Source organism: Aspergillus niger, assembly GCF_000002855.4.
Source record: "Aspergillus niger supercontig An08".
NCBI classification, from domain to species: domain Eukaryota; kingdom Fungi; phylum Ascomycota; class Eurotiomycetes; order Eurotiales; family Aspergillaceae; genus Aspergillus; species Aspergillus niger.
The window spans coordinates 321,372-345,519 of record NT_166524.1 but is presented as its reverse complement, the minus strand read 5'-3'; the positions used below and the strand labels follow the sequence as shown (position 1 = coordinate 345,519).

General features: G+C 49.2%; 11 protein-coding genes across 11 annotated transcripts; 6 read left to right on the top strand and 5 right to left on the bottom strand.

Annotated features, from left to right (window-relative positions):
* Positions 1-65: 65 nt before the first annotated feature.
* On the top strand, positions 66-1,251 carry An08g01570 (hypothetical protein; the record flags this gene model as incomplete). The annotated part of the gene is made up of 7 exons (XM_059748844.1): positions 66-76; positions 237-278; positions 369-440; positions 476-602; positions 659-692; positions 862-921; positions 959-1,251. 7 exons carry the CDS (start codon positions 66-68, stop codon positions 1,249-1,251), a joined length of 639 nt encoding a protein of 212 aa, XP_059601153.1.
* A 2,686-nt stretch (positions 1,252-3,937) lies between these two features.
* Positions 3,938-6,823, bottom strand: An08g01560 (uncharacterized protein; the record flags this gene model as incomplete). Its single annotated transcript, XM_059748843.1, has 3 exons — positions 3,938-4,072; positions 4,174-5,495; positions 5,551-6,823. The coding sequence occupies 3 exons, from the start codon at positions 6,821-6,823 to the stop codon at positions 3,938-3,940; spliced, it is 2,730 nt and encodes a 909-aa protein (XP_059601152.1).
* Positions 6,824-7,219: 396 nt separating this feature from the next.
* Positions 7,220-7,730, bottom strand: An08g01550 (uncharacterized protein; the record flags this gene model as incomplete). Its single annotated transcript, XM_059748842.1, has 3 exons — positions 7,220-7,407; positions 7,553-7,587; positions 7,681-7,730. The coding sequence occupies 3 exons, from the start codon at positions 7,728-7,730 to the stop codon at positions 7,220-7,222; spliced, it is 273 nt and encodes a 90-aa protein (XP_059601151.1).
* Positions 7,731-8,468: 738 nt separating this feature from the next.
* On the top strand, positions 8,469-9,148 carry An08g01540 (uncharacterized protein; the record flags this gene model as incomplete). Its single annotated transcript, XM_001392236.1, has 3 exons — positions 8,469-8,476; positions 8,567-8,746; positions 8,845-9,148. The coding sequence occupies 3 exons, from the start codon at positions 8,469-8,471 to the stop codon at positions 9,146-9,148; spliced, it is 492 nt and encodes a 163-aa protein (XP_001392273.1).
* An 829-nt stretch (positions 9,149-9,977) lies between these two features.
* Positions 9,978-10,250, bottom strand: An08g01530 (hypothetical protein; the record flags this gene model as incomplete). The annotated part of the gene is made up of 2 exons (XM_059748841.1): positions 9,978-10,024; positions 10,223-10,250. 2 exons carry the CDS (start codon positions 10,248-10,250, stop codon positions 9,978-9,980), a joined length of 75 nt encoding a protein of 24 aa, XP_059601150.1.
* Positions 10,251-12,363: 2,113 nt separating this feature from the next.
* On the top strand, positions 12,364-13,476 carry An08g01520 (uncharacterized protein; the record flags this gene model as incomplete). The annotated part of the gene is made up of 4 exons (XM_001392234.1): positions 12,364-12,503; positions 12,561-12,825; positions 12,896-13,223; positions 13,274-13,476. 4 exons carry the CDS (start codon positions 12,364-12,366, stop codon positions 13,474-13,476), a joined length of 936 nt encoding a protein of 311 aa, XP_001392271.1.
* Positions 13,477-13,907: 431 nt separating this feature from the next.
* Positions 13,908-15,193, top strand: An08g01510 (uncharacterized protein; the record flags this gene model as incomplete). Its single annotated transcript, XM_001392233.1, has 3 exons — positions 13,908-14,026; positions 14,091-14,635; positions 14,700-15,193. The coding sequence occupies 3 exons, from the start codon at positions 13,908-13,910 to the stop codon at positions 15,191-15,193; spliced, it is 1,158 nt and encodes a 385-aa protein (XP_001392270.1).
* A 203-nt stretch (positions 15,194-15,396) lies between these two features.
* On the bottom strand, positions 15,397-16,236 carry An08g01500 (uncharacterized protein; the record flags this gene model as incomplete). The annotated part of the gene is made up of 2 exons (XM_001392232.3): positions 15,397-15,883; positions 15,971-16,236. The coding sequence occupies 2 exons, from the start codon at positions 16,234-16,236 to the stop codon at positions 15,397-15,399; spliced, it is 753 nt and encodes a 250-aa protein (XP_001392269.1).
* A 613-nt stretch (positions 16,237-16,849) lies between these two features.
* An08g01490 (uncharacterized protein) lies at positions 16,850-17,721 on the bottom strand (the record flags this gene model as incomplete). The annotated part of the gene is made up of 2 exons (XM_059748840.1): positions 16,850-17,553; positions 17,586-17,721. The coding sequence occupies 2 exons, from the start codon at positions 17,719-17,721 to the stop codon at positions 16,850-16,852; spliced, it is 840 nt and encodes a 279-aa protein (XP_059601149.1).
* A 301-nt stretch (positions 17,722-18,022) lies between these two features.
* An08g01480 (uncharacterized protein) lies at positions 18,023-20,488 on the top strand (the record flags this gene model as incomplete). The annotated part of the gene is made up of 1 exon (XM_001392230.3): positions 18,023-20,488. One exon carries the CDS (start codon positions 18,023-18,025, stop codon positions 20,486-20,488), a length of 2,466 nt encoding a protein of 821 aa, XP_001392267.1.
* Positions 20,489-21,612: 1,124 nt separating this feature from the next.
* On the top strand, positions 21,613-23,810 carry An08g01470 (hypothetical protein; the record flags this gene model as incomplete). The annotated part of the gene is made up of 2 exons (XM_059748839.1): positions 21,613-21,763; positions 21,820-23,810. 2 exons carry the CDS (start codon positions 21,613-21,615, stop codon positions 23,808-23,810), a joined length of 2,142 nt encoding a protein of 713 aa, XP_059601148.1.
* Between the last annotated feature and the right edge of the window lie 338 nt (positions 23,811-24,148).

Sequence of the window (24,148 nt, the reverse complement as noted above, 5' to 3'; positions counted from 1 at the left end):
ACTATAGCAACACAGGTCACGGGTAACCGACGGAGGGTAACCACAGGGAGGGACAGAATCCCAAAATGTTGAAACAGTGAAGAGGGGAGGGGGGAAAAGAGAAGAGGGGGGGGGGTTAAAGGGGAGAAGCAAGAAGGAAGAGAGAGAGAGAGAGAGAGAGAGAGAGAGAGAGAGAGGAAGGGTAGAGACTGTGTGTGTAAGAGAACGAAAAATAATAATGGAATAATCACTTACAGGCCGGAGGGACGTGGAAAAGCCGAAGAAGGCAGGCAAGAAAAGTAAGTACTAGTCAGAATTGTGGAATCCGCCAACAGAGGGTTAATAAAAAAAAAATTGCACGGGAGGTTCGTTCTACTTTCAAGGTACAGTAAAGTAATCGAGTTTTCCGCGTGTAAAAACAGAATTGTCTTGCCAAATAATACGGGTATCAATGGTACCCAGTGTGTACCATAATTCCTACAGTTCCGAAGAGCAGGACGGGCTCTGCTCACACAAGGGCAGAAAGAGGTAAGGGCGTAGAATGGATCAAGTCAAAAATCGCAGAAAAAAGTAGTGAAAATTGTTATTCCTGCCATATACCCACATCGTCGTCTCACGATGTGGTTCGTGGACTCCAGGGTTGTTGTGGGTATGAACCGTCCTTTTACTTGTGCTGGAGGTAAATATTCCGGGTAAAGATCTGGAAGTTGTATGTAAGTACCAGCAGATGAGTTTGAATTGCTAATGAAATTTGCTGAGTTTTGATGGGTATTTTCATTAAATTCTTTAGATCGGAAATACGGCAATCGCAAATAAGAAAAAGGTGAAATTAATCCAATGTAGTATTTTTGTCTCGAGGACTACTACTGTCGGTATCCCTAGATATGATGCCCGCCCATAACTATCATGCGGGCCGTATTATTACCAACAACCAATGTGGTAGTAAGTATAACAAACGCATTTTCTACCTCCGAACCAGTCTGTCTTGTGGGCAAGGCTTATGAGATTGAAGGTCGGGAGAATGCGTGGGTGGCAGCTTACCACCAGCAAGTCATCCCACTCTTTGACTCCCAGCAAGTCCTTTCCAGCAACCCCTCACTTCCCCTCTATGCCCAAGCCCAAAAAAACCCTTTGACTGGCGACTGTCCTAATTCGGATGTCCCAGCGGCACTAACCGTAATGGTCTCCGGTTTCAATTCGGCTCTCGAAATACACATTCCTCTGTTACCAATCGTCATCCTAAACTCGAACGAGGCAGTAGTCAACTCGTGATGCTTGACACCTGGAAGTCTAATTAACATAATCAGGTCTTGTGAAGACACCAGATACCCTCCGTGGTCGTGGGTAAAGTGACACGACCACAATTCTAGTACCTCGCAGACTCCCCTCGTCTCTGATGCTAACCACTTTGGCTTAAGTCCTCATTTACCGAAAATGCAATGGACTGCAGGTGCGCGCGACTTTGAACCGCTACCTCACTGATGGCGGGGCTCGGAGGGGTTCTGTGATCCATGCATGGATGGGGCTGATGCCATCATCTGGTAGGCCTTTTTCACTGGTTCTGTCAAGGGCTCCGGGCCACTCAATTTTGTCGAGTTGATCCAACCGCGTTGAGAGGAATATGGAGGAGAAGCGAATAATAATACCCAGGAAATATAACGGCATTACTACGTAGTAGTTTAGGCATGGTTTTAATTTGAACCATACCCACTATGCGTTTAGGCCACGCCCAGGCTACATAGGACGTGGGATGTCCTGGTCCTACAGAGCACAATATCTATAATCACAATGCATAACAAGTGAGCATCCTGCTGCCTTCCCAATGCATCTTCTAGATAAGGGTGTCGGGTTTTGGAAACATCGATACGGTGGCTTATCGGTGCTGGAGTGCTAGGACTAGTCAGGTGATCTATCAGCTACGTGCCTGGTTCTGCAATGATTTCTTTGCATCTTAACTACCAATAGCAATGCAATCATTGTCTTTTGTTTCAATCTTTAGTCCGAGATCGTTCGCTGGTGGAAGGTGTAGGGTGGCTGATTCACTCGCACTTCGAGCTCACAGGCAAGTTGAGTATCCGTTTTCTACGCCGCCAGTAGCTCCAGTAGGAGAATCTCCTCATCGACAATGACCCCGATCAGTTATCAGGTAGATATTTTACATTTATATCAGGTCATAACGCTCGGAAAGTGGGAGACTGAAATGTCTGTCATACTTCTTGATTCTGGATTATCACATTCCCCACACAGGCTTCAAAAGTAACAGTCGATCTTAGTGTCCAGGTATGACAATATGCCGTTCATATCAGTTCCCAGTATAGTCATGAGACTCGTTCCCCTAAGGCATGCTAAACTTAATATTACTAGCCAGGTGCGACCATACAAACCATATAGTTCAACTACCACCAAGCTCCAGTGAGCCACAGTTCCAACCTGATCTACTGTCAGTGCCCCGACCCACCTGGCTAGACCACAGGAGTAAGCAAAGAAATCTGAATCATGGCAGCTAACACTAAGCCTATGCAAACAGGCATGTAAATCAATGACATTCTTGTAGCTCGGGCATCTAAGTAAGGTTATATCCCATGTCAACCGTGTCAAACAAAGAACATGCTCGCTATGCCAAGCATTGAATACCGGAGAACTATCAATAGACACATGTCGGTGAGCTATGAATGCTAGAAATTAAAATGTTAATCCCACTTTGCCTTCCAAATACTAATCTAATATACCCTCAAGCTTGACAATCCATTAATATTTCACACTCAAAAGGGTACGCATCTACATACTAGTAAGTTATCCTAGTCTAATCAACTAGACAACCGCAAATCTCCGAAGTTTGCTTCATACCGTATCAACTTCAAACACCACTCTAACCCAATGTAGTCAAGTGCCCCCAAACTCCAATACATTGTGAAGTTAGATCATGCAGCCTGTAAAGGAAAGGACTTTCTCCCAAACAGTACAGTAATTATAAGGACCCTTGAAGCCAATCCAATTAACAACCCGTGCCAAACTACATAACCCTTTGTTTCCCAAACAATTGCAGAGTATACCCAGTACCAGCCATATAGCTAAAGAATAAAAACCTCCGAGACCATTCATCTATAATGGTTACCACTAATAGGCAGGGAACGCAGTAAAATGCAGGGGCATTCCATACCAACCAACAAGGTACGGAGTTTATTGATTGATCTCCTTCTCTTCCTTCCCCAACAAGCCAGCCAGTCAGCCAGCCAGCCAGTCAAGTCTAAGCCATCCGTCCATCTATCCATTCATTTTCCAGTACGGAATTACAATAATGTCCTTTATCCCATGCATGATCCCGCAGCAACAGCAGCACCACCACCACCACCACTGCCGCCGCCGCCAGCCGCGCGCCACACCGTCCTTCTTCAAAGTGAAATAAATAGATAAACAAACATCCATTCCTTTCCACCAAAAGACAACTACTAACCGCAATGACTTATTCACATTACCTATCCAATCACACGACCGACATATTACTTTACAAAACAATTCTCTAAGTACTACTAACTAATGAATATCAGTGTAGCGGAAGCCAACCTACCTAACCTCGGATACGCCCGGCGTAACCGGACAATTTATGCAACCAACCAATCTCAATAATGGTACTAACTACATAACCCAACAAACTATCGCTTAACAAGTCTCAGCCCCAGGCTGCGGTTCACGTCAATTAGGGCTGAGACGCGCGCGCGCGCGCGATCAATAATTATTATTATTTGGTCTCGTGGAAGCAATAAGTTTTTTCTATTCCCCTCTTTTTCCTTTTTTCGGAATTCCTCGGAGAGCCCAAGGTAGATAATGGATCCGAGCCGAGAATACAATTGCCAACCATAGGCCGAGATATTTCCTGTTTCCGACGGCGGAGAGTCTTGCATGGTTTGGGTTGCGTTGACGAGAACACTAGTTTACTTTTGTTACTGCGCTAAAGTATTTAGTTGGTAGGGGTGGTTCCGTTCCGTCCGTCCGTGTGCCGGGGTGTCATCACGTGCGATGATGCTGGATTGGGAGATATAGTCTTGTTGATTTCGAAGTTGTGTATTGTTTTTGTGAAGAATTGAACAGTCTTCTATGTGAATGAGCATAGCTGCACATTAGGCTTATATTATATTTTGATCATATTTGTCGTCCATAAATCATAACTCATCTCTACCAATGTCGGACACTAACCAGAATCTGCTCCCTTGGATCCAACTGAATAGATGACTGCTGCCCTGTCACTAATCCTAGGCGCATGAGGATCTGCCATACGAGCTTGCGCTTCAAGCTCTCTCGGACGGGAATCTTCTCGAGCGCGTCATACCCGTTGAAGTATTTGATAAAGGTCGGCCAGTACTTCTTGAGCGATGTCCGGAGTCCCGCGTATTCAAGGTCCCCATCGGGAACGTCGCCCTGAAGTTCGGGGAACCGCGCCATGACCTCACCTAACCATCGAGACTCTAATGGTGAAGCACGGTGTGGGTAAAGAATGAGCGACGACGTTTTTAAGGAAGTGTTTTGGTCCAGGAGAGAATGAGAGAGGTCGAGCTCGTTGTTCCGTTTATACCGACCTGGCATTGGCGTTTCATCGCCGCTTCCGTTGCTGCCCAGTGATGATGACGAAGATGAACTGGCATCATCAAGGTCCTCCCTTATCTCGGTATCTGACGCCGATCCCCTTTTGCTCAAGTATTTATCAACTTCTTCCTGTCGAAGGGCCGTCTCCACTGCCATCTTGATTTCAGGGCTTATTTTGACTCTTGCAAAGGCTCGCAATTGAGTGACCCAGCCACCTCGTAATAGCCACGCTAAAATGGCGAAGTATGTGTCTTTGTGGTCTTTGCTTGGAATGAAGCTTCCGTATGGTCTGGGCGTTCCGCTCATAGCTGATAGCATCTTTGGGAGACTTGGGAGTGTCGGGAACGCTGCCTGATAAGCCGCTGTGGCTACCTCAAGCTTGCTCAGATCGCAGTTCGGCGATACGATGTAAGTATCTCTTTGATGGAGTGGAGGGATTGCTCGCGCTCTTCTCCAATACACTAGATGGCTAGCCAGCATCTGTATTGTGGAAAGCGGTATGCCGGATGATACAGAGATTTGCGCAAACGACTTCGTTGGCTTCGAGCACCGAATATAATGGGCAAGCGCAGGAGCCAGAGCGCCCCCGGATGCTTCAACGTCTTTGAGAATCGATGCCTCATTGTCCAGCAATAAGAGGGCAAAGTGTTTAGCAAGGACCTGATGGGGCGCGGTGTTCTCATCGGCAGTGGGATCATCGACCGGAGTGACACTGTCTGCCGTTGTAAGCCAGAGTCCCGGATATGCCTTGTCAGTCGGCCCAGGAAGCCATGGCGTCGAGGTCAAAGGTGGTATCTGGAGTGAGATGGACACGTCTGGACTGAGGGACACTGAGGCAATCTTGGAGGCCGATATGCTGGTGAAAACAGTGCAGATAGCTCTTGCAAGAGAGGACTGGCTGATTAGCTCCGAATAGAGGCTATTCACGGACATTCCTATTCATCGCTCCGTCAGCAACCAAACCTGCGCCACATCGACAGGACCACATACGCTTCTCTTTAGCCTTCTCCTTGATATGTGAGATATGCTGCGCCTCCTTCCAAACATAATCCGTCCGAGCCTGCTCCCACTTCAAAGCCTTCGAGAACTTCTTAATAATATTGTCGTAAATCTCCCTCAACCGCATGGAATACTCCAACAACGGCGGATCCAAAACAAACACGACATTAAACATAGTCATGCAATCCTTATCATCCGGATCCAGTGCCTCACTCAACGTCCTGAACGACCTAACACTGATCATCGACGCCCGCTGACTGTCCGTAGTAGCCATCTGCTTCGGGCTCAACGTCTCCGTCGAGGCAGCAATAAGCTCCGTACCCCGATCAGGCGAATCATCCTCAGTCCCAGCCTCATCACCCTCCCCATCCCCATCCCCATCCCCAGGAGTCTCATTATGCCCCAGCTCCCCTCCCTCCCAAGTAGCCCGAGGCTTCCTCTTCTTCCTCCTCTGCTTCCTCCACGTACCATCCTCACGCACAAAAACCGGCCACCCCACAAACGCCAAATCATTAATCCCGACCTCAAATCGCCGCTTATGCCACGACCGCGACGGACTCAACAACTTCTCCCACACATCCGCAGGGAGCCCCAATAACGACTCCCACGGCGGTCGGAACGGCCCTGCCTCATCCTCCTGTCTATCCGACGCGGCGCCTGCATCCTCCTCGGCATCGGAATTCGTCCCTCGTTTCCGCATCATCAACCCTCTCCCTGATCCCACTGAGCCTGCACGCTGGGACTCGCCGCCCGGCGAGCCCGATATGGTTGTATCGTCGACGACGCCGAAGTTACTCGACCGTCTTCCTGCCACGGGATGACTGCCTGCGACGTGTGAGGCGTTCTGGGTTGCATTGGCTGGCTGTGTCGCAGTCCCTGTGGTTGCGGGAGCTGCTGCTGTTGCCGTTATTGGTGCCTCGTCCTCATCTTCGCTGGAGGTGGAGCTGCTGTCTTCGCTAGAGCTGGATTCGTTGCTCTTGGAATTCTTGCGTGAAGGTCGGCGCGCTTTGGGCGCCCCTCGGAGTCCGTTCTCGCTGAGCGGGTTGGGCGGGTAGTGGAAGACGAAGCGCGGACCGGCTCGTGAGCGCACTATTAGAATGATTGCTACCAGGCAGGGGTCTGGTGGCCGTGCAATGGACGACATCGGTCGTAGGTTGGTGTTGGGAGTTGGATTGCTGGGAGCATTTGGGTGATTTGGGACGGGCGGAGTGATTTGATCGTTTTGGGGTTGGTGTCCTGGCGGGTCGGCTTCCCCGCATGACATTGCATGGTTACGTCTATTGCTTTAACGCTATGGAGTAGGCAGTTGTCAAGAGTTGTACATATACTAATTCTTTTTTTCCCCCAATACTTGTTTTGGATTACTCCAAGTGAGTGCACATCAAAGTTAGGTATGATACACATGTTATATACAAAACCGCAATCCCAACGCCGGAAATGGAGAAGTATCTATCCATCCATCATCAATCATAGCACAAGGTACCCTGTTTATACACTAGCCATGCCATCCCACAATATCATACAGCTCCCCAAGCTATCTTGCATATAAGGCAGGCAGGAGGGAATTATTCCTTCTTCTCCGCACCCTCTGCACCCCCACTCGGTGTAGCCTTATCCTTCTCAAATATCAATCCGAGGTTCTTGAAGTCATCCGGCGCCATTAGATTGCTAGAGGTAAGTCGCAGAGAATTAGCCATGACTCCTTCAATAGCATATATAAACCAAGAACATACTGGTCCATCCGACAAGACAGGTAGGATTTGGCCAGTTTCCGGCACTCGTCGTCGTTCACACCTCGTCTCGATTTCAGACACTTGAGGTAGTCGGTAATAAGGTGCTTGCATTCGCCTGTTCCAGCAGTGGAAGAGTAATGTCAGTTATATGTTTGCGTCGATTGAGGTGGATAGAGAAAGCGTTCGCGCAAAAGCTCAACGCTGCCGTTGAGGCGGGATAGGCTGGTTTCCAATTTAGACGGGAATCAAGGGAAGTGTACCATCATGATCGAGGGGAAAGCTTCCACGCTCGGGACTGAATCATTAAAAAATTGTTAGTTTAATCTGTTTTTCCGGGACTGTTCACTGTCTGCAGGTATATTCCAAGGCCGGGAAGGGTATAACTCACGGCGTAGGCTTCACAGGGACGGCACCGCCACCGGGAGCTCCAAAACCCATTATGGCTAAATCGGGGTACGGCGAAGATGAGCAATTGATTGATGACGAATTAATAGATTGACTGGCCCGGTGTGCCCTCCTCTGTATCTGACAATCGCTGGACACGATAGTTGCTGAAAAACGGCACGGCGAGCGGTCCGATAAGAACAAACAGAACAATCGCGACAAACAGTAAGACAAACAGAGCAAACATCTGCTGATCTATGAAGTGTCATGCAATGAGACAAAGTAGTGATACTGGGTCAGCAAGGCCAATTTCCCTGTGGAAAAGAGTCAGTAGATCCTATTATGAGCTCAATATGTCTTTTATTTCATACACTTGAGGATGATTTTCAGTCTGTGCCGTAGTAACATAATGCGGGGTACTCAACCGCAAGACGATGCAACCGCAACAACATGCGGAGGTGGAAATGAGAGACCAATAGATATAGAGTAGGCGACAATAGCTGCATGGCATCCAGCGCGCTATCCGAGGGCAGCCGCGAATCCAAGTTTGCATGTGCAGAGTCATTGGCCCAACCCCTCATGGATCCAAACAATCCGAGTTTGCATGATATGTCTCTTATATACCAATGACGTTGTTGCATCCGAGCCCGTTCCGGGCACGGTCCTGGTATATAGATAGTCGCGATCCCTTTGTCCTGTTGAGTAAGGTTGGACTACTATTGGTATGACAAGTTACGCTTCGCACTTGACTAAACTCAACTATTCGTTCAAATACTTGATCACTTGACAAATATGCCGATGTATGCCCCAACATAGCACTAGACTCCCATATACAACACACAAACTCGACACGAGCAATATAGTCGAATTGATACTAACAAAGAATACAGGAAACTTGAAGGCAGCTGCCAGTGTGGCAGCGTTGAGTTCGCACTCGAATCGTCAACTCCAGTTCCCTATCAACTATGCGCCTGTAGCATCTGCCGGAAGGTAGGCGGGTACAGTGGCAGCGTCAATCTGGGCGGTATTGCCGACAGCCTGAAGATCAAGAAGGGAAAGGATTTGATCAAGTAAGTCATGTTTGTCTGCTTTTAACTTCGTAGTGTTTTGTCTGCTATTGGATATTCGATGGGTGTTGAAGGATGGCGGTTCGGGCTGACCGGTTTAGGAAATATTCCGCTGTCATGGCGAGAGGCACACCAGATGAGAAGATCTGTGCGTCGGAGCGGAATTTCTGTTCCAATTGCAGCACCATGCTTTGGCTGTGGGATCACCATTGGCCAGAGCTCATTCATCCTTTTGCTTCGGCCATTGATACCGAACTGCCGGTCCCTGATGAGATGGTCTGCCTTATGGAGAACTCTAAGCCGGCGTGGGTGCGATGGCCTGAGGGGAAGAAGCAGGTATACGATGTTTATCCAGAGGACAGCTTGGAAGACTGGCACAAGAAGCACAACTTGTTCTTCGAGTAGATGGAGGTCCTAGGTGACGATGATACGAAGCTTTACGAGAGATGTCGACCTATGTTTTACAGAAAAGTGGGAGCATTATTTGTGAAGAATGAACTCATTATCATTATCATTATCATTATAGTAGCTATTCATAGGCGAGTGACCTGCACAATGCAATGTTAGCAGCTGTATACACAGACACTGATGCATAAATATGTATGGGTGAGAAGTTCAGTTCTCCAAGGTGAATCTTTGTTGTTTCGTCAAGGTGGTTCGGTAAGAACACAGCGATTTAAGAATTCATCATGCAACAATGAAGGAAACACGACAGGAAATACTCACACTTTTGAAGCGTCATAGACATTTTACACAGAATATTCCCTATTACTTTTCGACAGAGTTAGCATCACATGCAAGACATGGCATGAGTGACACAAGCATTGAAATGTCAACGAAGTCAGGCTATGAAACGGGTCAGCACGAGCGCATTGGTATCAGGGATATGGTCGGGACCAACCTCATTAAATCAGATTTTTTTGTAACATGTTCATTTCCAAACACATGGCGTGCAGGATCAAACAGTGTGAATAACAAGATTCATCATGTAATGTTGACTTTGGATATATGGGCATATGGAGAGGGTGATTGAGGATGAAAGTACCTGTCATAACTTGTTAGTATGACTTGGAATCGAAATTTTCTGGTAATCGCAGAACGATCGATGAAAGCTCAGGTGACGAGTTCTCAACAATGTGTACACTTCCCCAACACCCGCAAAGTTTGTACGCTTTGCTTTTGATGGATGCGGGTCAATGCACACGTTCTGTCCGCCCGTTCGTTCAAAGTATCTTCATCGACGGCCAACAAGGGCATAGATATAGAATAGTTGGTATTTACCTATCACCAGCAAGTTAGCAATGGTCACAAACAGGCTGAGTGAAGCAATGAAGTTATTTTGTAGTTGTCAGACAAGGCTGAAACTTGAGTTAAAACACGAATTCCACATGGTGATTAAGTTTGAGGAATGCCTTAAAGCGTGTCATAGGGTCATCATACAAGGAGGGGGAGAGCAAATAGAAGATTGTGCTCGCATACCTTTTAAGCATATGGAATCAAATATCATGTTGTCCGAAGATGTTTGTCACCATTAGACTACATCTGAAGAACAAGATGTTGACAAGGCATGCTCAAATACAATCAATTGTCATTGACTGTATTGAGCATGCCAGTAAACCAACTTGAGAAGGTTGGGTTGTCGACTAGTGCATGTTGTAGATGCGGTTGCAAGGTTGGGCAAGTTGAGAAAAAAATTATTGTGGGTTGCGCCGCGGTTTTATAGGTGGGCAGCTAACACCACGGCTAGCGAGTATCACCAAGAGCGTTGTTTGACCGGAAAACAAACACTTCACTGTCGAGGACCCACCCAACTAGTACTATTGCTGTTACCAATTCCTACTGTCTAGAAAATGCTGCATTTACAAGCCTTCTGAAGCTATAAGAGTTGCCAGAATTGACACCAAACTAATTATTCTTGGAGACTCACCAGGTCGCTTGATAATGGCTTGCTCAATCCTGCGGGGTATTTCCTCATCAACTCTACGCTTTCCTACCTTAAAACTCGCTTGTTCTAGCGCATAACTTGATTAGTTCTGATTTATTTTTGCTGAAAAGGCTAGAAATTGAGACTGCAAGACTGGTATAAATTGTAAAACACTTTAACGACTTACTAATGAGCTGGGTACCAGCTCCAGCTTCTATCCCAAACTGCTTATACTACCTAACCACTTCAACCGGCCCTTCGGCTTCGGCAAGGTGTTTTTCTTACTACTATCTAGTACTAGTACCAGACGAAAACAGTTGAGCTGGTCTTCCGAATCATTGGGACCAAGGTTCTGGGATAGTAGCAAGTCAAAGGCTCATACCATTTCAAAGATGTTGCCGTGGAAGCTTAACCTCCTCACTGCACACCCTCAAGTCTACCCAGAGGTGATGAGAGCCCTGCTCTAGATGGCAGTTATTCAGATATCAATCAAATCCGTCGATGGCATACTTACAAAGTATACCGCGCTATTGATGTTTCTCAGTGCAGTTTCTTTTCATCTGACTCGTGGGAAGGCTTCGAGATGATGTGATGCGTTATATGCATGCATCCTTCAAACTTACTCACTTACAGTATCTAGATCGCGATTCATCGTACTGTCTTGTTCTACCTGCGTGCAAAAGACCGTACCAAATGTGGAGTCACAGAGAGATCGACAAGCGAAAACGGCAACGGTTCTGCATAAGGTACTGCAAGACAGATCGGACCCGGGAACCTCAGGGAAGGCTCAAATCAATATTGAGATAACGGGAGAGGAGAATTGGCGGAAGATCGGCCAACAGGGTACTTAATATGTTGCTGTATATGGCACAGCGATTGCCTTGCGACCATTCATGGATCGCTGTCATGCCTATTCTAGCCTTATGGATGATGCCCCGAAGCGGGCGTCATGTCGACCTAGCAACTGATTCGCACGTCTCGATTATGGTCGATTTGCTCTAGTCTAAAGATATGGGCACCTTGTAATGCCTTTTCTGGGCCTGTCTCACGAGTAAACACATCCAATGGGTTTCAGCCATCGTTGCTCACAAAGATGCGATGTTTGGTATAGTATTTGAGCTCCGGAGGAAAATCATATGGCACGACACGCAGTATACGAAGCGACCGCCGCCCTATGTTTCTGCAGCTATCTAGCACTTGTGCAGCGCCTTTGCCTCTCCGGATTTGTTGTGTACAGAGCGACTTAACAACAGGATATCTTGACTAGACCCACAGTCGAGGATAGGTGCCCTGCTTGGTAACACAAATTTGAGGTAAACCCCCATCCCCACCGAGCACGCCTTTGGCGCAAAGTATGTCGGGCTTCGAATCGTCCAGAAACGTTCGAGTAATGTGTCCTGACTGCGACTCGTTGCTACATTAACTTTGGAAGCTCCGTTGAGGGCCAGTCTGGATTGGAGCTTTAGTGGGTCCGCTTCAAAACGTCATCGGCCCTCTCCCGACAGAAACCCAAAGTTCTATCTGCGTCAATTTGACGTCGATCCTTGTTTATGATGGTGCATTCACCGGGAATTTGTAATGCTATTATGAGCTGGAATATGGCCATATAAGGGGCCTTCTTCCCGGCCGGATGTTGTTCTAGCACAGAGTATCTACCATTGACTCAGCCTATCCCAATTGACGCATACTACACAAAATGTCGACCACGTTCAAGCTCAACACTGGTGCACAAATCCCCGCCGTTGGCTTTGGAACCTGGCAGGACGCAGAGGCACAGGAGCAAGCTGTGCTTGAAGCCATCAAGGCGGGCTATCGCCACATTGACACTGCCAGAATGTGAGTTCGCATGCTCGACTCATCGAATCAAATCGGTACGCTGACATGATGCTGCAGTTATGGAACAGAAGAGGCCGTAGGAAAGGCTATCAAGAAGTCTGGAGTGCCCCGTGACCAGCTTTTCATCACCACCAAGCTCTGGAACAACAAGCACCACCCCGACGACGTAGCGCAGGCGCTTCAGGACTCGTTGAACGACCTCGACTTGGATTATGTCGATCTGTTCTTGATGCATTGGCCCGTGGCCTTTAAGAGAGGAACCGAGAAGTTCCCCAAGAATGAGAGTGGCAAGCCAGCTGTGGAGGACATTGACTATGTCGATGTATGTAGCTCATCTCCATGCACAACACCAGCTACGCCAGATGAATGCGCTAACTTACCATCTCTGGTAGACATACAAAGCCATGGAGAAGCTCCTTTCAACCGGAAAGGTGAAAGCCATTGGCGTCTCCAACTTCTCTAAGGCAGAGATGGAACATCTCCTCAAGGAGACCTCCGTCGTTCCTGCAGTCCACCAGCTTGAAAGCCACCCATGGCTACAACAGCGTAGCTTCGCCGACTGGCACAAGTCCAAAGGAATTCATGTCACCCACTACTCCCCCTTCGGAAACCAGAACGAGCTATACTCTCGCGAGGGCACAATTGGCAAGTTGATCGATGACCCCGTGCTGGTCGAGATTGGCAAGAAGTACAACAAGAGCTCTGCCCAAGTAGCACTTGGTATGTCACCATCAGCTGTCTTCGCGAAGAAAGAAGCTAACAATCTGTAGCCTGGGGTATCAACGAAGGACACTCAGTACTTCCCAAGTCGAAGACTCCGTCTCGCATCAAGGACAACCTCCAAGGCGACTTCAAGCTAGACGCCGAGGATCTACAGAAGATCCGGGGCATTGATCGCAAGCTCCGCTTCAACGACAGCAGCGCCGACTTTGGCCGAGAATTCTTCGGCGACTTGGACGGCAAGCAGAAATAAATTGAAACCGCGCAGCTTACATGTCTAATAATTCTAAATGAGGAAATGAATTGCAATGAATACGATATTACTCACATGCCCGCTCTAACCCCACACGAACTTCGTGTTCATCATCCCCCGTAAATATAGTGTAGATCAGCGGTAGCACGCCTTAAAACGGTGGTAAAATTAAAGTTCAATGAACAATGCCGTACCACTATCCCGGTGATTTGGTCAGAAATGCCTTACCTCGTAGCCTTTGCTGTTCTCATCTGGTCGGGTCACCTGCCATACATATAGTTACATACGAGGTACTATCCGGACCACCCAAGTAGCTATGCTTCTCACTCCGCAATTATATCATCCCAACATACCCAATCATCCAGCTCCCTTATATATAGCAATACCAATCGCAACAGACATCAAATATAATACTATACTACCAAGCGACAATGACGCCTTCTAAATCAGAGGATACCCCTCCCCCCGCAGCCCATCATCATCGACTCTCATACCAACAATTCTCCAAGCGCCTGATCCTCTCTTACATACTCGACTGGACCCTCATTATGTATGTCCTCCATACTCTAGACAAACCCCAACAAACTAGGCACTACTCACTAATAAAATTTCAGCGGAGTCGCTCTCATCGGCTTTGGCTTCTCCCAAACCACCCCCAACCACCGACCCTTCTCCCTCACCGACCCAAGCATCTCCTTCCCCCACAGGGAAAAAGATACCGTCTCAACAGGCGTGCTAGCCGTGGTAGCGATAATAGCTCCAGCTGTGATTATCATCTTCGTCTCCTTTCTCTTCATCAATCTGAATACTACCACCATTGCCGGCACTAGTGGTCGAAACGCACGAAAAGAGATACTAAGACGGAAACTGATGGTAAAGCTCTGGGAATGGAATGCAGGATGGATGGGCTTAGGAGTCGCCCTTGCGGGAACGTTCATGGCTACGGAGGGACTAAAGGATCTATATGGGAAGCCGAGGCCGGATATGCTGGCCAGGTGTGACCCGGATATATCTGCGATTAACGAGTATGCGGTTTCGGGGTTGGGAAGGAGACTTGCGGGTGCGCCTACGATGGTGACGTGGGAGATATGTCGGAATAAGGGGGATGAGACGTTGAAGGTGGATGGGTTTGCTAGTTTTCCGAGTGGGCATTCTTCGAGTGAGTTTATCTATGTCCAGGGAGATGAGAGTGGTGGGATGGATCTGACATGGGGACTATCTAGTTTCGTTCGCGGGATTGATGTATCTCGCTCTTTGGCTAAGTGCTAAATTCTCCATTGGGTTCCCATTCCTGGCCTATTCGCCGCTCGGCCATGATCTGGGAAGACAGGACCGTGGAAAGATTCGAAACCAGGGTGCCGCTCCTCCTGTCTATATGCTCATCATTACACTAGTGCCCATCGCTGTGGCCTTCTTCATATCTGCATCGCGTTGGTTCGACTATCGTCATCATGGTTTCGATATCATATTCGGATCGGTCATGGGAATGGTCTTCGCGTATATTGGCTTCCGATTGTATCAGCTTCCCATCATTCGTGGTGCGGGCTGGTCGTGGGGAGCTAGAAGTCGCGAACATGCGTTCTTCATGGGCGTTGGACTCCCCAGCCACGTTTCTACCGACAGCTGGGTTTCGATGAGCGACAAACGAGATGCCGTAGAGAGCAGCTCGCATAACGTTGATCTGGAAAGTGGTCGACAGAGCGCGACTGAGCGATGAGAACAGTATCCCTTCGCACTGCGGTTAACCTGCCATTACATTCCCCAGCTTGTCGGCTTAAGTAGCCTTTGCATCCTTTCTCCCTCTCTACCGCGTCCAGTGGTATCAGATATGCAAATCATGGGCTAGCATGGTGCCATAGCCGAGGCGTGACTTCAAATTGAAGCCATCACCTCCATCAAGCTGCCAAGTCAACATAAATATCACCTCCACCCTCCAACCCTCCCCTCATCCCACCTAGCTTTGGCCTCTCTCCTAGCCGCCAACTTGGCAGATTCCGCTCTGACCCGTCTAATCCAATCGCCGACCTCCTTTTCAGTGGCCCGTCCATGATGTTCCTCCTCCAGGAAGCTCTCCTCCACTGCCTGACACACCGCCTCCTGCTCAGCAATCGAAGCAGCAAGCCGCTGATACAAAGCCTTAGGCGACCACGGCGCCAGCGCAGCATCCATCTCAGACTGCTTTTTCCGCCAGGACACCTCGAGCGACTGATGAGTCAGAAGAAGGGTTTCTGTAGAAGAGCGTAGTTCCCCAACATGTGTCTGCAGTTCCAGCAAACGGTTCACAAGGTCCTTATTATATTTAAGAAGCGTCTGTAGGTTTTCCTGATGCGCCGTATACGAAGGATGGTTACTGGAGAGTGCGGAGATGAGATTAGGATCTTGAAGGATAGTCTGAAGGTCGACAGTCCTGCGACCACATAAACATGTACCAGTTAGCCCGTATCCCAACACCGAATTAAACAGATAATCAGCAAGGAATATGAATAAAACGTACGATTTCTCCTTCACACCAGCAGGCAGCCAGCCCTCCTCCACCGTCGGCGGCTTAGGCAGCGCATTCAGCGAGGCAGCGGGGTTGAACATTCCCGGGGAAGAAGAGTATCTCTGTCCCTGCATATTCAAGCGGTCCTGTGCATATTGTCCTTCCTGGTACTGTTGTGGTGTTCCTGAATGCGATGGCGTGCCCCTTCGGCTGGCTTCGTGGCTGCTGGGTTTCGGAGGAGGCGGGGGAGGAGTGTCCGGGTTAAGTGCTGGGTTCATGGCGAATGAAGGGACGTTCAGGAGGTAAGCTGACAGCTGAAAAGTACCTGAATAGGTGGGCAGACAGACTGAGGACAGGCAGCAATTGGAGGGATTGGTCGAAGCCAAGAGCAGCACTTGCTGTGACGCCCGAAATGCGGGGAAGGCCGATCATCACGTGAGTGGGTGGGTTATGGGTAGCAGGTGTTTACGAAGCTACAGCTAGAGGACTAGAAACTTGACTGTAGGGATTGTAAACGGATTAAGGTATTATTCTTGGTCACATAAGGTAGTATGCTGCCGCTTTCAGCTGCCTGTCATGCTCTGTTCGCGTGCGTTGGGCGCATGTGTAGGGCCCTTGTTCATGGAGTGCCGCCTGATTGAGGCACCATTTCTCCATGTACCAGGTTATCAGTCAGAAGGCCCTGTCTCCTGCAATGCTCGAGACCACATAGGGTGCGGCATTGCAGTATGATAAGATTGTTCAATCTGCAGGTCCAAAGGCCCTAGGCGCGAATTGATGCGAGACGTAAACGGCCTCTCCGGAACACCTCCGACATCCCTAAGCAGGAAAATGGGTATCCACTACTGCCAGAGGGCTGCAGAATACTGGCAATCTGCTGTATGATTCTCCTTAATCCGTCCTGCGCCGCACATCCCGCTCCTGAGTGTTAATGCCGGACCCCGAAATAGCATCCATGACCAACTGGCGCAGCTGATTCTGCGTAGCTTCGCTGTGGAAATCCCCCCGCGCCGCAAGCTCATCGATGCGCCGCTTGAACTCCGGGTCGACCTCATCCATTCCTGCACTCGCCTCCTGTTCCGACACCGTGCCCAGGTTCATCTGGATATTCGGGGGAAGCGGAGGGGCCGGGTTTAGTGCGTCGTTAGCCGAGTCAGCGGCAGGTTCTGGCACACCGGCGACTTGCCGCAGGTAAGCAGCGATTTGCGGGAACGAGCCATCGCTCTCGATAGTCTCATAGGCTGCGAGGCCCTCGTCGTTTCTCTTGTTGTAGTCCACGCCCAATTCCTCAACAAGGCACTTCGCAATGTCGAGGCTTTCCGTCACAAACAGGCAGGTTTCACCGTCCTCGTCGAGCAGGTTGACGTCCACGTTGTAGTCCTTGACAAGGGCGCGTAGCAGGTCGATGTGTCCGTATGAAGCCGCAGCATGGAGTAATGAATATCCGTGCTCGTCCTGGTTCGAGGCGATGGAGGGGTTGGACTGCAACAGAGTCAGGACGGCGCCCGGGTTGTCGGCGGCCAGAACGTAAGGGTTGGGTTGAGTCATAGTGACGGTTTCACTAGTCTGAGGGAGAAAATGAGTCAGTCCTGATACTGTATGGAGGCTTAGGCAAGTAGCGCCATACCTTGAGTCACACAATAATCTCCGATGAAGTGGTAATGGGCAAGTGAAGGCAGGACGTGTTCAGTGAATCGAGATGGGCGGATGAAAGTGGCGCGGGCGGAAAAAAGCGCTTTTTCAAAAGGATCGCTGCCCCGCATCATCGATAAGAAACTCCTACTTTTGGACCCCGAACGAGGCTGACGGTGACTCAACTTTCCCCAGTCATTTCTCGTCGCGCAAGGCTGTATCTTAGCTTGGGATAAGCTTCTGCTTGGGAAGATCGAGCTTGCCTTGTTAAAATCTAGGCGCAATTACTCCCTGGCCTTGTCGACAACACACCGCGCGTGCCTTCTGCCCCCCCACCTCCTCCCGCATCCCGACCTTTTCTCTTCTTTCCGGTGCAACGCACAAATATCAGTAATTGCTTGGACTCGATACGCGCGGATTTGACGGATCGCAATGGTGCAGCAGGACGAGCGGGAAGTCGCCGAGCTGGTCACCAGCCTGGAGGCTGCCAGCAGGAAAGGCACAGCTCATGGGAAGAAGTCGGGGTTCAAGTGCAAGAAATCTACCTTCGACGTTGAAAAAGCAGACAAAATCCAGGTGCATTCGTGGAAGTTCATGGACTGGGATTATAAACGCGACGATCTGCCGACCTATGCGCGAGGGCTGTTTACCACTCAGAGGAAGGATGGCACCCAGGAGATTGCGGTTCGCGGATACGACAAGTTCTTCAACGTGGACGAGGTGAATGACACAAAGTGGAGGAACATCGAGATGAATACTAGGGGTCCCTACGAGCTCAGTGTGAAGGAGAACGGATGTATCATTTTCATTTCTGGTCTTGAGGATGGCACCTTGTTGGTCTGCAGCAAGCATTCCACGGGTGTTCGGTCTGATACAAACCTCAGCCATGCTCAAGCTGGTGAACGCTGGGTCGAGCGACATGTCAGTTCTGTTGGAAGAAATGTAAAGGACTTGGCACGAGAGCTTCGCAGACTCAATGTCACCGCAGTAGGCGAGCTCTGTGACGACACCTTCGAGGAGCATGTCCTTGCTTACGACGAAAGCGCTTCGGGCATCTATCTGCATGGACTCAACTTCAACGTGCCCCAATTTGCCACGCAGCCTAGCTCGGAGGTACACAAGTTTGCGGATGCATGGGGATTTAAGAAGGCCAACTTTGTCGTGTATGAAGACCTCGACCAGGTCAAGAAATTCCTCGACAATTGCGCCGAAACAGGCACCTGGGATGGCCGGGAGACCGAGGGGTTTGTGGTCCGATGCCACATGGGCGATAGGGGACGTCCCCCCTACCGGGATTGGTTCTTCAAGTACAAGTTCGAAGAGCCCTACTTGATGTACAGGCAATGGCGGGAGTGCACGAAGGCAGTCATTGCAGGAAAGGTTCCTAACATCAAGAAGCACAAGAAGATCACTGAGGAGTATCTCCATTACGCGCGAAGACAGCTCGCTAAAACCCCTGGTCTCGCACAACAGTACCAGCAAAACCACGGCATCATTTCTTTGAGAGAGGGTTTCTTGCAAGAGAGAGGCCTCAACGGATCTGAGATCATCCAAATGGAGTCTGACGAAGCCGGCGATGTGACGCACGACGTAATTCTTGTCCCCGTTGCTTCCCTGGGCTGCGGCAAGACGACAGTGGCTTTGGCTCTTTGCAAATTGTTTGGATGGGGACAGGTCCAGAACGATAACATTCCGAAACAGAAGAACAAGCCAAAGAAATTCTCCTTGGACATTACAAACCTCCTTGCCCAACATCCTGTGGTGATAGCAGACCGGAACAACCACATGCGACGCGAACGGCAGCAACTTATAGACGATGTGTCGGTTGTAATTTCCAAAGCTCGCTATGTCGCACTCCAGTACGTCCACGAACCTAAAGGACAATTACTTCCTGGCATCCGTGAGGTAACGCGGAGACGAGTCCTTGACCGTGGAGACAACCACCAGACCATCCGGGCGGGAAGCAAGAATCCGGAGGAGGTCATCGGAATCATGGAAGGTTTCCTGAACCGGTTCGAGGCTGTTGACACCGACCGTGAGCCAGACTGCTACTTCGACCAAGTAATTGACCTGGATGTTGGTGCTTCTTCGCGGGAGAATCTGGAGACAGTGGTGAAAGCGTTACATTCATTCTATCCCAAGCTCGTGAAAGAAGTTCCGACAGCAGAGCAACTGGATGACGCCATCTACTGGTCGATGAACGAATACCAAGTGCAGCTGGATTGGAGCCATCAATACGGATCCCAGAAACCGAAGAACAAGAACAAGAACCAGAATCAGAACCCCGGCAGCCCTGCACCCACAGCCGGCCCCACCCCCGAAGACCTGGCCAAGAAGATCGAGTATTTCAACATCTCCCTACCCGCTGCAGAGGTGAAAAATATCCTCGAGTCTTTGTTCCCTCCGTCTACATCCCCCGAAAAAGCACGTCTCTACAGACAGCTCATCAACAGCAGACGCGTGCAGCCCGCCTTCCATGTGACGTTGATCCACCGCGCCTCGAAAAAAGAACATCCCGGTATCTGGGACGAATACGTCCGCCAGTACATCGAGAAGATGAAGAGCAAGCCCGAGTCTGATCCCACCATCACCCCAACGTTGGCTCCGGCTCGCGTACGTCTTGAGCGTCTTATATGGGACAACCGTCTCATGGCATTTGTAGCACGGATATTCCCCCCAGATGATCAGAACCTGGCAGAATGGCCGTGCGCAAACGAAATACCCCATGTCACTGTGGGAACTGCGTCTCCCGATGTGAAGCCCAAAGAGAGCAACGATCTGTTGAAGTGGTGGCATGAAGTTGGCTCGGGAGGAGAAACAGGGCTTTGGGAAGCCGAGATCCCAGGCGTGAAGGTCGTACAGGGAACAGTAGGTGTGGTGATGAGTCGAGGCAAATAAGTTAATGACTGATGACGACGAGTCATGAGTGATGATTGCAAAGGAAAAGTACATAGTTAGTTACCATAGACATGAAAGTCGCCTAGTTTGGCACCATGCAAGTGTTCTCGCTCTATTGTAAAAGACATTGTTTCAAGTAAAAGTAGTGACAGACAATCGCAGAGGGGTGGTCAAAAGCAGACAAACAATCAAGGGCTATTTAAATAGTCATGATTTTCCCTTCACACTTGAATCATCTTAGATGACTGTAGTTTCACTTGATTTGATTGTCTTGTGGAATCCTGGGAGACCGAAAGTTATAGTTCGCTTCGATATATTCTTTTCATGAGACGTTCATCGCCCCGTTCGCTCCGAGTAGCCAGCGACATATCGCTTTGGCCTACACTTCGCAACAACTGCGCTGCATTTGGACTTTTCTTGTGACAAAGGCAGATCTCTAGAATCTGGTCATGTCCTGCCTTCTAACCTTTTGAACTTAAGTACTTGGTCAATACTCAAATTGCTTTCTCAAATGATGTATTCACTCTAAATGGCTTTTCCATTTCCATGAAGAAATTTATATTCGAATATAGACAGACAACTGTAACTATATGCAACCAATCTGTCTTTATGTGATATTGTACTCACAACTCAAGATATCTAGTATTCTAAATTCTTGCACGCACTGCACTGCACTGCACTGCACTTACTTGCCCCATTAACTGCATAAACAAGGGGAGGAAGATGAAGAGCCAGGCGACCGTGAATGTCCCTACATAGTATGTGAATCTTCAGACACATTCACAGTAGCCAGACACCTATAAAATTGTTGAGACGCACCCCTCTCTTCCTTTTTACTTCATCATCTTGTGGCTCTGGAGAAGAACTGAAGAGCAGACGGAGAGGTATGTCTCAACGAATATTATAATATTCTATACGCATCACGGGCCAAGCAACAACACGCTGGAAAGCGTATCGTGAAGAGGACCCGGGGATTCCGCTCGTTGCCAAAGATTCCTGGGCAATACATGGAGCGCAACGAAGGAGGCAGTCTTCACCATCATCATGAAGCTAGTTACCAGCGCCCGCAGCTGGCGGGGCCCTCACCTTTGGGTAAAAGACCTGCCATGAAGACCTGTTCTAACATGGCCGGGGATGACCGTGTCAAAAGAGGAGAAGAAAGTATCATTCAGGATGCTTTTCATAAGGACTGCTTTGTCGCATGGTTCCATTCGATCTGCGAAGAAACAGGCCTCTCCTGTACGCCAGACGTGCTCAATAACCTTCCGTGGAAAGGTAAAGAGATGCATGTTATGTTCTGAGGGATTCCCAATTTCTAAATTATTGTGCAGATATCCAAAGCCTCACACTTCAACTTTTGTTGGCCCTAGAACATTCTGCGATGTGCGATTTAACGCCGAGATATAGCCGTGCGACTGCCCTGAACGACATCCAGAAATTGAAGTCTGCAGTTCTTTCCGAAACAATTGACCCCTCCCGTTTACGGCCTCTTCTGACTTCAGCTATCGCTTGTACGCCAGATAGCGATATATGGGAATGCCTTCATGGCGCAGTCCCTGGATACACCACTCCTCGACAAGAAATTGCCTCCCCCAGCCAACAAACCCCATGGAGCTACAATACGAGTAGCCTCGCAAACTCCTCCGAATTCCGCCAAGATATTGATCGTGTCCTCGAGGCTGAGCTTGGAGCTCTGTATGTTGGACTCCCGCACTTTCACTCAACATTCTTTGGAGGCGTCAGTGGTCTCCAAGCAGCATCCCATGCCGTATTTAAAATATGCACCGAAGGCAAAGATGCGCTTTTTGCTGCTGATGGGTGGAAAGACTGGCCAAAAGTTGCAAAGCAAGAAGATGTATTGACATGGTTTGCAGATATAACCGAAAAACTTGCTGAACTCTCCAAAGACTATCGTCCAGAGTCAGCACAGCTACGAAGGCCACTAGCCCAGCCTAACAAGCCTATCCAAGGCTCTACAGCAGAGCGTAAGCTGGACATTGGCTTCGTTAGTGACATAAATGCAGGAAAGGACACCAGGTGTCAATGGTCAGACATCCTCGTGCCTGGAGAGCTGAAGAGGAATCCAGCAGCCGACACCGCTTCAAAGGCATGGCTTGATTTGGGGAGGTATGTTAGAGAAGTCCTTCTGGCTCAAGATACCCGCCGCTTTGTTTTGGGATTTACCCTATGTGGCTCCCTCATGAGGATATGGGCCTTTGATCGTCTTGGGGGAGTCGCATCGGAACAGTTCGACATTAATAAGGACGGTCTCCAATTTGTGTTCATCATTCTCGGCTTTCTATGGATGAGTGATGAGCAATATGGATTTGACCCTACGATCATCACGAAAGAAGATGGTCGGCGTTGCATCGAGATCGAACAGAGCGGCCAAGTGCAGCTTCTCGTCCTTAAAAGACTGATCAAACGGGCACCCTGTATCGCAGGTCGAGCAACAACATGTTGGGAAGCGTATTGTGAAAACGAACCCGGGGTTCCACTCGTTGTCAAGGACTCCTGGCAATATACGGAGCGGGACGACGAGGGTGATCTACTTCAAGAGGCTACCAGTACTGGGGTGATCAACGTTGCACGGCACTATTACCACAACACTGTTTGCGTTCGCGGGAAGACTGACGACATTCGGGATAACGTTCGGGGCGGGTTGGATATCAGGACTGCGAGCAATTATTGTCTAGAGCGACTGGCACCACCTTCGGCCGACACCAGCGTAGCTGATGCCTCGCGAGAGAGTCGGTCCGCCGGTAGACCAGGCGTAAAGCGAACTCCTAGCCAAACAGATGCCTCCATGCCGCCTAGCAAGCGAGTACGATCTTCGAAGGCACCCGGCAGTCCACATAAACTACCGAATCGGGTCCACCGCCGTATCGTCTTGCGCGATTATGGTGAACCGATTTACAAGGCAAGCACTCATGAAAGCCTGCTCGCCGCGTTAGAGGGATGCATTACAGGGCATCAGTCTTTGCACGAGGTAGGGATCCTTCACCGAGACATCTCAGCCAGTAACCTCATGGTCAACGAAGATGTGAATAACCCGTCCTGGCCGGCTTTCTTGATTGATCTTGATCTGGCCATCCGAGAGGAAAGAGATGGCGCCTCGGGTGCAAATTCCAAGACTGGTACGAGGGCTTCATGGCAATCGGCTCGCTTCTCGGTGAGAAGCATTCTTTCATGCATGACCTTGAATCATTCTTCTGGGTCATCTTCTGGATATGCATCCACTATGAAGGCCCGGGGAAAGGAAGAGTTGTTGCCAGGTTTGACAAATGGAACTTTGCCGACACATCTGATTTGGCTTTTCTGAAACAAGGCTTCGTACTTAAAGAAGCGAATTTTCTGCGGATGGCGGATGAGTACTTCACACAGTACTACAAGGCCCTCATTCCATGCGTCAACGCTTTGCGTAAGGCGGTCTTCCCCAATGGAATTGCATGGACGGTGGAATATATAGGCTTGTATGATCAGATGAAAGAGATTCTGCGGGCAGCCCGGGAGGATGGAAACAAGATGCTATGTTAAAAGCAGCAGTTCTGCCAAGTGGGCCAAAACAATATGTTCATGCTGGCTAGTAGCAGTCGGAGTAGGCGGGAAGACAAATGTCTTAACAGAATATACTATCAACTGCCTCCGGGAGACCAAAGG